The sequence below is a fragment of the Haematobia irritans genome, chromosome 3, assembly GCF_050003625.1.
Source record: "Haematobia irritans isolate KBUSLIRL chromosome 3, ASM5000362v1, whole genome shotgun sequence".
NCBI lineage: Eukaryota > Metazoa > Arthropoda > Insecta > Diptera > Muscidae > Haematobia > Haematobia irritans.
The window spans coordinates 181,677,700-181,690,481 of NC_134399.1; the positions used below are offsets into that span (position 1 = coordinate 181,677,700).

Consider the following 12,782-nt stretch of genomic DNA (forward strand, 5'->3'; position numbering starts at 1 on the left):
ACTGTGGTACCACAATGGACTGAATAGTCCACTTTATGTCATCTTGCGGCTTCCTCAAGGTATGCCCGATCCACATCCATTTTCTTCTTCGAATTTCCAATAATACAGGTTGCTGCTTGGGGTACGCCATAGGTCTTCATTAGTGATAGTGTTTGGCCAAAATATCCATATCTACAAGGATAGGGTAAAATGATAACATTGTCGCATTACACTAACGCGCAAAGAAGACATGTATATTTTGCAATGATAACACATCGGTTCACACCTATCATTTGTCCCTCCAACGTAACATAGTCCCTCACATCTTTCCAACCAACTTCTTTGTGTTTTCAAACTTAATGACGACCATTTCTTTACAGGCTAAATTTTCTCTGACATTATCCAAAAAACAGCTGACAGAGGTAAGTTGTCTAAATTATTACTTCCATTCCTACGACCACCTGCTATATTTTATCCACCCTGTATCTAAAATCACATACAACAGCTTGAGTGCCCTTTTGTGTGCGCTTGACTTTTGTTAAACTTTATGATTGTAAAATATTGTCTTTATACATTTCATGTCTGTAAAATTTATGTTGAAGTTAAGAATTTTTAATTCTCATTTCCTTTACTTTTCCTCTTTCGTTTCTTGTCGTTTTATTCCTTGCCATCCAGGATATATGAAATTTTTCACGTCATTCCATTTTCATTCATTTAACGATAGCTTCGTTCGGTTATGGATTGTTTTCAAAACTTTGTTAGAATTTCAACAGGAAAAAAATCGACAAGAAAAAAAACTTTGTGGTAAAAATGTGGTCTGCATAGTTTAATGTCTTGGGATAGTTAAGATAACAACTATGTGGTCACAATAAGCACACACATATACGCACACTCCCACATACACTCCGATAATTTAAGTGAAAAAAAGATTAAAAAATTTAATGAAATATTTAAAGTGTGAGATCATTTTAAGAAACACGATAACGAATTAGCAAAAAGAAATGTAGTAAAATAAAATGGCATTTTGTATGCTATATCAAATGGAATATTTGCAAACTGACCCATATGACAAGTAAAAAAGTTAGAATGTCATGTGTTTGGGTCGTGTCAGAGCACATACAATCCTCACACCAATAGCATTTTGTTTTGTTTTGTTTTTATGTGCCGGGCAAATTCGAAAAAAAAACAACTGCGAATTATTTAAAATATTGGAGGATACTAAAGAGTTACCATGGGGTAAAAATTAAATAACCTAAAAGAAAAGCTCGCGGACATGGGACCTCCTTCGTATAGCCGAATCCACGGCGCACAGTGGTTCAAACTCGTTTTTATACCCACCACCATAGGATGGGGATATATTAACTTTGTGATTCCGTTTGTAACACATCGAAATATTGCTCTAAGACCACATAAAGTATATATATTCTGAGTCGTGGTGAAATTCTGAGTCGATCTGAGAATGTCCGTCCGTCCGTCTGGTGAAATCACGCTAACTTCAGAACGAAACAAGCTATCGACTTGGAACTTGGCACAAGTAGTTGTTATTGATGTAGGTCGGATGGTATGGGCCATATCCACTTTTACGTATAGCCCCCATATAAGCGGACCCCCAAATTTGGCTTGCCGATCCTCTAATAGTAGCAATTTTCATCCGATCAGGCTGAAATTTTGTACATTGTGTTGGTATATTGTCTCTAACAACCATGCAAAAATTGGTCCACATCGGTCCATAATTATATATAGCCCCCATATAAACCTATCCCCCGATTTGGCGGAGCCTCTAAGAGAAGCAAGTTTCATCCTATCCGCCTGAAATTTGGTACATGGTGTTGGTATATGGTCTCTAGCAACTATGCAAAAATTGGTCCATATCGGTCAATAATTAGATATATCCCCCATATAAACCTATCCCCCGATTTGCCGGAGCCTCTAAGAGAAGCAAGTTTCATCCGACCCGGCTAAAATTCGGTACATGATGTTGGTATATGGTCTCTAGTGACCACGCAAAAATTGGTCCACATCGGTCCATATTTATATATAACCCCCATATAAACCGATCACCAGATTTGACTTCCGGTGCCTTTTGGAGAATCAAAATTCATCCGATTTTGTTTAAATTTGGTACGTGATTGTAGTATATGATATTTAACAACCATGCCAAAAGTGGTCCATATCAGTCAATAATCATATATAGCCAATCCCTAGATTATACCACAAACCAATTAATTCGATTGTAGATGGCAGTGTATCGTAGAAGTTTCTACGCAATCTTTGGTGGAGGGTACATAAGAGTCGGCCTGGCCGAATTTACTGCCGTATATACTTGTTTTTTTTTTTTTTTTTTTTTTTTTTTTTTTTTTTAATAATTCTGCAAACTTTTAAACTGATAAAGATATCAACATAAATTTTTCTGTGTGTGAAGGGTGAAGTGTTTTCCTCTAAGTTTGCAAATTTGTGAGTCCCTAGTGAGTCCACGGGCTGACCTGTAGGCGTTGAAAATTGTTCACCTCGGGGGTATGAAATTTTGTTTTAGCTGTCAACTCCGCAACTTTGAACCGATTTCGATGATTTTTTCTTTTCTTGTAAAGCTCTACAAAAAAGTTTGCAAAGTGTGCAATTATCTTTTACAATTCGCAAGATATAGGCCCTACAATAGATTTTTTTGCATAATTTGGACAAAGTGGGGTCAGTATTCGTAATTAACTGCATTCGCTGCAAAATTCTACGAATGTTAAAAGAAAAATTGTGTACCCATATGCTTTAGATTAAAAGTTGTAAAGTCTCCAAAATGGAATTTCAAAAAATATCGAATTTTGAAATATCTGTCAAGTAGTATATGAGTTTTTCTCCTCCCAAAATCGGCAATTTTTCAAAAAGGAAAAAATTTTGTTTTCAAAAATTCTCATTACAAGTACCGATTGCTAAGCCGATATGTTTTCCAAAAAGCCCTATGTGTCTACTAACTAACTGTGAAAGGTTTCAACATCCTACCAGTAAAAAGCTGAGAAATACGCAAACTACAAGCAAATAACGTTTTTTTTTTTTCAATATATGCCCCCACTTTGGGGATTTTTGACACACATTTTGGGAATGATATATTCAGCAATATTTCTTAAAACACTTTTCTCTGCAAAAATCAAAATGACATCACAATTAGTTCAAAAGTTATTAAGGTTTCAATTCATATTTTTAATTACCCAAAAAATCGGCATTTTTGAAAAAATTTTTCAGTGTCCCAAAAACTTCAAATTTCCGTAGTTTATGTTCTTTCCACTTGCATAGAAAAAAATCTCTCTCAAAGACCTTTCCAATGCTGTATTATATTTATACCCGTGCTTAGCCAAATGCGCCAAAAACTTGCACTAAACGTCACTTACTCGGGTAAAATAATGCATTTCTGCAAATGTACGTTTATATGGGGGCTATATCTAGGTTAGGTTAGGTTTGGTTATGTGGCAGTCCGATGTATCAGGCTCACTTAGACTATTCAGTCCATTTTGATACCACAGTGGTGAACTTCTCTCTTATCACTGAGTGCTGCCCGATTCCATGTTAAGCTCAATGACAAGGGACCTCCTTTTTATAGCCGAGTCCGAACGGCGTTCCACATTCCAGTGAAACCACTTAGAGAAGCTTTGAAACCCTCAGAAATGTTACCAGCATTACTGAGGTGGGATAATCCACCGCTGAAAAACTTTTTGGTGTTCGGTCTTAGCAGGAATCGAACGCACGACCTTGTGTATGCAAGGCAGTCATGCTAACCATTGCACCACGGTGGTGGGGGCTATACCTAAATCTGAACCGATTTAAATCAAACTTGGCACACTTGACGACACTATCAAGTATATTTCTTGTGCAAAATTTTAGGCCAATCAAAGAAAACATTTGATTTCTAGAGCCATATAATTCCATTTCGGGCGTAAGATATATATGGGGGCTATATCTAAATCTGAACCGATTGCTAGAATGTTAATTATGCTACCAGTGCAAAATCGGAGTAAAACTGTGGCCTCGGATTAAAACTGTCGTCTCGGAGTGAAAATTCAGTTTCTGGTGGCCATGTAAGCGTATATCGGAAAATAGATATACATACGTACTACTAATTAGACTCGCCAGTATTTTATATGGTCCCAGAAGCCAAAGTTTTAAATTTGTGAGCGAGTACCGTGACAGTCGGTTTACTGCACCATCAATTAGTTCTTAGTAATTTTGGCATGGAGTCTCCAATTGAAATAACTCTATTCTCAAGTTTTTTTAAACTCGTTTATAATTTTATGAACATTCCTGAAAATTGTAACTTCTTCGCACATATCATCATTCGCTGCCTAGCTGCACCCTCAAAAAAAGTCTCTTCTGTAACATTTACCCCAAACTACTGAATTTTGAATACTAAAAAGACTTTTAGTTTACAAGAATATTATAAGACATGGACTACATTACCTGTTATTGTTGTTTTTAATGTCTATGTTAAATAAAATATGCTAAGATAGAACTAAAACACACCAAATTTCTTTAATTAATAATTTCAGGAAAATAATCGGCTTCGGCCAATTATTGCTTTTTTGCCGAACATCGATTTCGGCCCAAAAAAAAACCGCCTTGGTCGAGCTCTCGCAGGTGACATTTCTGACAGTTTCAAAGCTTCTCGAAATGGTTTAACCGCAAAATGTAACTCCGTTTGGACTATTTTTTTAGTGTACTTCATTTGGTGTTTTTTTGCGACTTTTTAAAGATTCTATCAAAATTTCTGGAGTGTGTAGGAAAGGAAAGACAATGGTCTAACCTAATTTTTTTACTATTTTGATGGTAAGGGGAACCTGCTCATAGCCCTATTTCGTTTTTTGCCATATCAGTATGAGGCGATCAGACCATATTAAAAAACTCTACTTAAGTTCTTCGATATGCTCTATATTTACATAAATCCCAAAAAGGGTAGATATTTCTGACCAGATTGCAACAGAATAATATTTAGATAGAATCTGGAAATCTCAACTGAAAGTTTTTTAGTGATGGTTTATCTCCTCTCAATAATGCTACTAACATATCCAAGTTTTTCAAGACTTTTTTGTACGCGTTGTATCACACTAGACTTAATATTCTAAGTGAGCCTGAAATAATGGAATATCACTATACCTAACCTAACCAAAGGCATCTCACCACAATGTGAAATGCAGTTCGGGCTATATATATATTGAATTGAACTCAATGGCAAGAGGGATGTTGAAAACCTACGGTATCACAATGTTCTAAGTACAATTAGAAACAAATTAGGAATGTCTAAAGTCAGGCGGGGCCTACACTGCATCATATTGTAAATAGATCTACATTTTCTATACCATCCTTCAATTTTGTTTAGTGCTATATATACAGGTTTATCTTCCCATTCTAATATGTTAGTAAAATGTATGGTAAATGTTTAAATCCAACGTCATTTTGATGCAATTTCAAAAAGGTTATTTATGATTTATCGGTCGATAGATACATTTACAAGTTTTCGACTTAACAAGAACGATGTGGACTTTGCCTAAATCTCAGCCGAATTTTAACAAACTTGGCACACATTGTCACAATGTTAATAGTACTCTTCGTGCATAATTTCAAAATTTCGTAATGGAATTTGGACCTACGGTGCTCATACGAGTCTAAATCGGGTGAAAGATGTATACGGGAACTATATTTAAATCTGACCCGAGTTTGACCAAATTTTGCATGCATGAAATCGGTATAAAACTATGGCCTATAATATGACCATAGTGCAAATCGGGCGAAAGATATATGTGGGAGCTATATCTAAATCTGAACCGATTTTGACCAAAGTTCGCATTCATGGATATAATGGTTTATTATATTCTCTGTGCAAAATATCAAGTAAATCGGAGTAAAACTATGGCTTCTGACGCCATATAAGTGCATAGGGCGAAAGATATATTTGGGAGCTATATGTAAATCTGAACCGATTTCTTCCAAAATCATTAGGGTCCTATGCTAGCCAAAAGTACATACTTGTGCCAAATTGGAAGTCGATTGGACTACAACTGCGACCAAGACTTTGATCACAGAAATGTGGCCATCCGAAATGTTGAGAAACTCATCAAGTCACATTTCGATATAAGTAACCTTGGAGACGTCAAACATTACTTAGGTCTCGAAATTTTCAAAGACAAGAACCTAAATTTTTGCATTCGTCAACGAAAATACATTTCTGATATGTTGAAAGAATATGAAATGGAAAATGCAAAAGAATCTAAATTTCCTACGGAAAATCGGAGTCTAATCTCCTTATAGATAAAACCAAATACCAAAAGTTGATTGGATCACTTTTATACCTGAGTGTAAACTCGAGGCCTGACATTGCCACAAGTGTTTCTATACACACAAAAAAAAGTGAACTCTCTATTTCATTAAAGCCAATTTAACTTTATTTTATTTCATGGAATTATTATGTTTGGAGAAAGTTTCATTTACTCTAATAATTTTTTGTGTACTTTAGTTAAATTAACTAAAACCGAGGAAAAAAATATACTCAAATGAAGCATAAAGATAAACTAAATTCGTGTCTTTCACAAAATAGTTCAGAATTTCTTTAAATTTGTAAATTTTACCAAAAATGCGTCCATCATGAACTTCGTATGTCAATAAAGACATTCTTGCAATTTTGAACTCCAAGTTTTTCCTTCAAACTACAAAATTTTCTTTAACAAGTGAAAACCCCTAGTTATGTCTAATAAATTTTCTTGAATTTGTCGAAAAATATTTACTTATTTTTATGACATCGGCGTGATGCCAACGTTTGTAATACTATTTAGTTAAAATTTTCTACAAATATTCAAAATTTTCTGAAATTAACGGAAAGTTTTCTTCCGGGTGGGTTCACTGTTTTTTCAGTGTACTTGCTAGAAAAGTGAGTTGTCCTACTCAGGAAGATTGGGTAGAATTGAAACGTGTTCTCAAGTATCTGAAGGGAACAATTAATCACTTCCTAAGGCTAAGCAACAACAACTGCGAGCGTGATACATTGATCGGATATGCTGACGCAAATTGGGCTGAAGACAAGGTCGATAGGAAATCCAATTCCGGATACGTGTTTCAACTCAATGGCGGATCAATAAGCTGGGCTTGCAGAAAACAAACTTGTGTTTCACGGTCCTCTACGGAAGCTGAGTTTATTTCCCTTTCCGAAGCTTGTAAAGAAGCAATCTGGCTAAGACGTCTATTGAATGACATGGAAATCAGTCAAACATCACCAACTGTCATTTATGAGGATAACCAAAGTTGCTTGAGACTTATTAAAGAAGAAAAACTCAGCAATAGAACGAAAGATATTGACACTAAAATCCACTTTGTACACTCAAAAAAAAGTGAACTCACTATTTCACTAAAGCCAATTTAACTATATTTTAGTTCATGAACTTATTATATTTGGTGAAAGTTTCATTTACTCTAATAATTTTTTGCGTACGTTAGTTAAATGAACTAAAAGACGGGAAAAAATTATACTCAAGTTAAGGATAGAGATTTACTAAATTCGTATTTGTCATAAAATAGTTCATTATTTCTTCAAATTTGTACATTTTACTACAAAATCGTCCATCATGAACTTCGTATGTCACTAAAGACATTCTTGCAATTTTGAACTCCAATTTTTTCCTTCAAACTACAAAATTTTCTTTAAAAAGGAGAAAAAATTATCTATGTCTAACAAATTTTCTTGAATTTGTCGAAAAATATTTACTTAGTTTTTTGATATCGGCGCGATGCCAGCGCTTGTAATACAGTTTAGTTAAAAATTTTTAAAAATATTCAAAATTTTCTAAAATTAATCAAAAGTTTTCTTCCTGGTGGGTTCACTGTTTTTTCAGTGTAAAGGACCATGTCACAAAGAAAAATGTTGAATGCCTTTACTGCCCAACCGATTCGATGTTGGACGATATAATGACGAAACCTCTACATACACCACAGTTTGTGAAATTTCGAAAATCAATTGGCGTTGAACTCGATTTAGGGAGGGTGTTGGAGACTCAATCTACTTTGCATAATTCACTTTACAATTTAATTTATTATATTCACATAATAGGCATTGCTTTTCTGTTTTAGTATATAGTCAATTATAGAAAATATTTTTCCATTCCCAAATAAAGTTTCGTGCTGTTAAATTCGAGTGTGTTCTTAATACTTCAATTTCACACATAGAAGATTTTCCAATACACAGTACCTAACGAAATCTATTACTGACCTCATCATAATTTATAATTAAATTCGGTCATTTCTGACCTTCAAATAAATAATCATTTTACCCTTGTTACACATGAAAACTTTTAATTTTCCTATTTTGATTACTTTTAGCACTGTTCAATGTAAACATATATACACAGATATTTAGTGGTCATTTTATTAACCCTTGGGTAATTGAATTTATGACATAACTAAGTTATAAACCTACTTTTGTTATTACCTAATATTAGCAACTACACTGATTCACTTTGTAAGCTTGTGAAAGCGTGTATCGAGAGCAGACAAACTTTCGTAAATTTTATTATCTTATGTAAGAACATAAAATCCATAACATGATATGCATGACATGCTCAATGAATGCAGGTAAGTGCAATGTAATGTAGCTGCTCAACCCATTATGGTAATTGGATGAGTTAGATTGAACAATAATATGAGTACATTTTTAAATAGGAAAATGTCCAGGCCAATTGAAAAACAAGTCAATTGATTTTTTTTAAAAAAAATCCTTTAGATTTTATATAGAAGTACCTTCATTTTATTATAAACCTCCTTAAGCTTGTTACAAACATATTTAATCTTTGGTATTAAATATTTTATTTCAGATTTCCTTTTGCACATTTTAAGCCTGCCATGATCTCCTCACTATTTCATGCAACGCTCACCTAACACTTGTTAAAAAAAAAATTTTTGTTAGGCCTAAGGGCCACTACACTGTAGTGCATTTTCCTCCCATAAAATGGTATAGCTTAGAAAAAACACAACAACATCAAAAGTTTATAAAAACATTATTCTGGCAATGCAAAATACTTCCTGTTTTGCTTCACAGCACATTTAAGGGAGCAACTACAGCCAACAACAATAACCACATTAACAAGAACATCAAAGAGTTGATTTTGGGAACCTGGAACCCCAAAAAAGAAATAACATAGTAGATGCCAAACTAATGCTAAAAGTTTCATTTTTAGACTTCTCATAATAGTGAGGGCTTTAGGCCGACATGCATTCTGTTTACATCATCTCATGAACCATGCAAGTGCATAGACTCTATAACACCATCATCATCATCATCACCATTGATTGCCTTAAGAGGCAACATACATGTGGTATTCTCTGATGGTTAGTTATGAAACTTACGGGCCATTGAATCGAAACCTCAATACAAATTGGTTACGTTACAAATACAGTCAAGCAAAAAATCGTTGGAAAATAATTGAGAATTAAGGTGTCGAAAATTGACCTCCAATAAAAAGAAAAAAAAACTTTTTCAAGTTTTCCAAAAGCCCACAAAATTTGGATTTACTTACCAAAGAGCGAGAAGTTCACCAATGTGGTATCACAATGGACTGAATAGTCTAAGTGAGCCTGATACATCGGGCTGCCACCTAACCTAACCTACCAAAGAGCTGAAAATGTATATCTTCAATTGGCCACCAGAACTGAAGCGCCACTAATGGTTTACCGAGGGGAAAAATGTCCTAAAGACAGTATTGAAGCCCTGGGCAGGCAAACCTTTCAGCCGCAGACTATGAACATTCCAACAAGACATCGCCCTCAGCACGTTGTTAAATTTTTAAAATTACGAGTACGAAAAGTCGATTACTTCCAATGTGGCAAAAGACGATTTGTCGAAAGTCAACTTTATCAAATTTCCAAAAAATTTATCAAATTTTGGAAATTGTCTTGAAATTTTGAAAAACTCGACTTTTTGATTCGTAGTACAATCTCTAGTGGTTTGTAGGTTAGGTTATGTGGCAGCCCGATGTATTAGGCTCACTTAGACTATTCAGTCCATTGTGATACCACAGTGGTGAACTTCTCTCTTATCACCGAGTGCTGCCCGATTCCATGTTAAGCTCAATGACAAGTGACCTCCTTTTTATAGCCGAGTCCGAACGGCGTTCCACATTCCAGTGAGACCACTCAGAGAAGCTTGAAACCCTCAGAAATGTCACCAGCATTACTGACGTGGGATAATCCACCGCTGAAAAACTTTTTGGTGTTCGGTCGTAGCATGCTAACCATTGCACCACGGTGGCTGTATTGAATTGAAATCACTATACAGTTTTCAATAATGACCCAGCAAAAAAATTGGAAGTTCTTCCAAAGGCACAACTTTAAAAGCACTTCCAGAAGATGCACTCCCAATGATGTTCTTTATTTTAACTACCCAGGAAGTTATTTTAATTCAATTTTTTATAACTTGTTTTTTTCATGCTTTTAATGGGTAATTTTAACTTTTTTGTTTCAAATAGGATAAAAACAGAGTAAGAATTCCTAAAATGGTACAAATCGTTTAAATTTTGTCGACAAAAATGTTAAATCCAATCGGGAAAATTTTTGAATTTTTGAAAATACGTTTCCGACAAGCGTTAGAATCCACCAAAACTTATAAAAAATTATTTATTTGACAAAATATCACAGAATTTTTCAATTTACATCCAAAACATTGAATTCGGTTCACACCTAAAGAAGTGATGCTAGTTCAGTGCAACGGCTGTTGAAATGGAGGACTTCCTTCCTATGACAAAAGCCATGTTAAATTCATTGCTTCTGCGTCAATTTTGCACCACTTCCGTATCCAAAAAGAACATTTTCATTACTTTTTTGGAGACGCTTTTTTTTTGCTGGGGATATTATCGTCCTGAAGGAAATTTCAATTCCAAAATGTGTCACATTCCATTTTGAACTCAACTTGATTGCTTACCCATCCCCAACATAGGGATATTTAAGTTTCGTGTAGGGCTAACATTCGGATATATATACAGTGAGACCTTCCGAATTTGGACACTCTGAAAACCAGACACCTATCAATGGGTGAAACCTTTGATATGCCTTTAAAATTGACCTCTCATAAACGGACACCTAAAAAATTAACAAAATTTAGGCGATTGTGGGTATCAATTATATGTTATCTTGCTAGGGAAACGTGACATGCGTCCAAGGGCTGGCTGTGGGCTCTGCTGGGTGAAGGTGACGGCATTGCGTCTATGGGAATGGGTGGCTGTGGGCTCTTTTGGTCGGACGTGGCCTTGAATTGCACTGTGTCTGAGGGAATGGCTGCATTTCTCGTCGTGAGGGGCCAAGCACGGCATTACCCCCTAGCGTTCGGATCCATCAACGTAGGACTAAATGTGAGATAAAACAGCATCCCGTTCTTCAGTTTCTGAGACGGCGGTTGGTGGTAGGTCTCTGGACTACCACCACCACCCGTCTTGTCGACAGTTTTGTCCAGTTTCGGCAAAATACACGAAGCAACGAGACTTTGCTGTGTAGCCTGCAACGCATAATACACGACGACCTATGACAGACATGGTCAAAAAGGGGCTTACACCAGCTCCACCACGCAAGATCAGTGCGAAGGCAAAGGTTATGGTGATTACGGGAGCTTCTCCACGTATGATAAGGGTAGCGTCGTAGGTTACGTCGCTTTGGGGAATTTCTCCACATAATAGAGATACAAAAACAATGGTTCGGTACGTCATTGTTTAGAATTAAATTCTGAGTCGATTTAGATGTCTATGTCCATCTGTCTGACTGTTCGTGTATCTTTGTGTGCAAAGTACAGATCGCAGTTTAAGTCCGATTGTCCTGAATTTTGCCATAGGATCTTATTTTTGCTCAAAGACAAAGAAAGAATCGGTTCAGATTTAGATATAGCTCCCATATATATCTTTAGCCCGATATGCACGTAAACGGTCCCATATGCCACAGTTTTACTCTTATTTGCTTTAAATTTTGCACAAGGAGTGCAATTGATAAAGTCGTCAATTGTGAAAATTTAGTTGAAATCGGTTCAGATTTAGATATAGGTCCCATATATATCTTTCGTCCGATTTGGACTCATATGACCACAGAGGCCGATTTACGTGAAATTTTTAACAGTTTAGTAGAATTATCATTATAGTTATGCATGTTAAATTTGATTGAAATCGATTCAGATGTAGATATAGCTTCCATATATATTTCGCCCGAGTTACGCTCAGATGACCATAGAGGCCAAGGTGCAGAATTTGATCCAAATCAGATTTAGATATAGCTCCCATATATATTTCGCCAGATTTACGCTCATATGACCATATATGCCAAGGCCACGATACAGAATTTGATCCAACTCGGTTCAGATATATATAAAGCGCCATATATTCTTCCAACAAAAGTGGAACAACGTCAGCGAATATTTCCTCAGACATTCCACAGAATCGGATAGAATTTAGATAATGCTCCGACTTGTGTAAATGTCCCCCAATTAGGGCAAATATTCCCCAAAACCTAAAAATTGAAAATTGTCACCGCTAATTAGCTAAATTGCAAAAATACCTCCAATTTACGTATAATTGTAATACATACATATCGCCCGATATATCATAAATGCAATTTTGCGCAATATTTAAAGGCTTTAAATATTTCCCCTATATTTTACTAAATTATGTTGTATCCCAGGACGTAAGCCAATAAAAATTTAATATCTAGAGATTTTTTATAAGATAAAATTCTATATTTTTTTGCCAAGCTTGAGATCTTTATGTTTTATTTTGTATTTTTTAGAGGTATAAAAATTGCGTTCAAATTAA

The 12,782-nt window shown here is 35.3% G+C and overlaps 1 protein-coding gene across 1 annotated transcript; it reads left to right on the forward strand.

The window, feature by feature from the left end:
- Positions 1–338: 338 nt before the first annotated feature.
- LOC142231315 (uncharacterized) lies at positions 339–8,337 on the forward strand. The gene is made up of 3 exons (XM_075301930.1): positions 339–401; positions 6,899–7,321; positions 8,323–8,337. Exons 1-3 carry the CDS (start codon positions 339–341, stop codon positions 8,335–8,337), a joined length of 501 nt encoding a protein of 166 aa, XP_075158045.1.
- Positions 8,338–12,782: the final 4,445 nt, after the last annotated feature.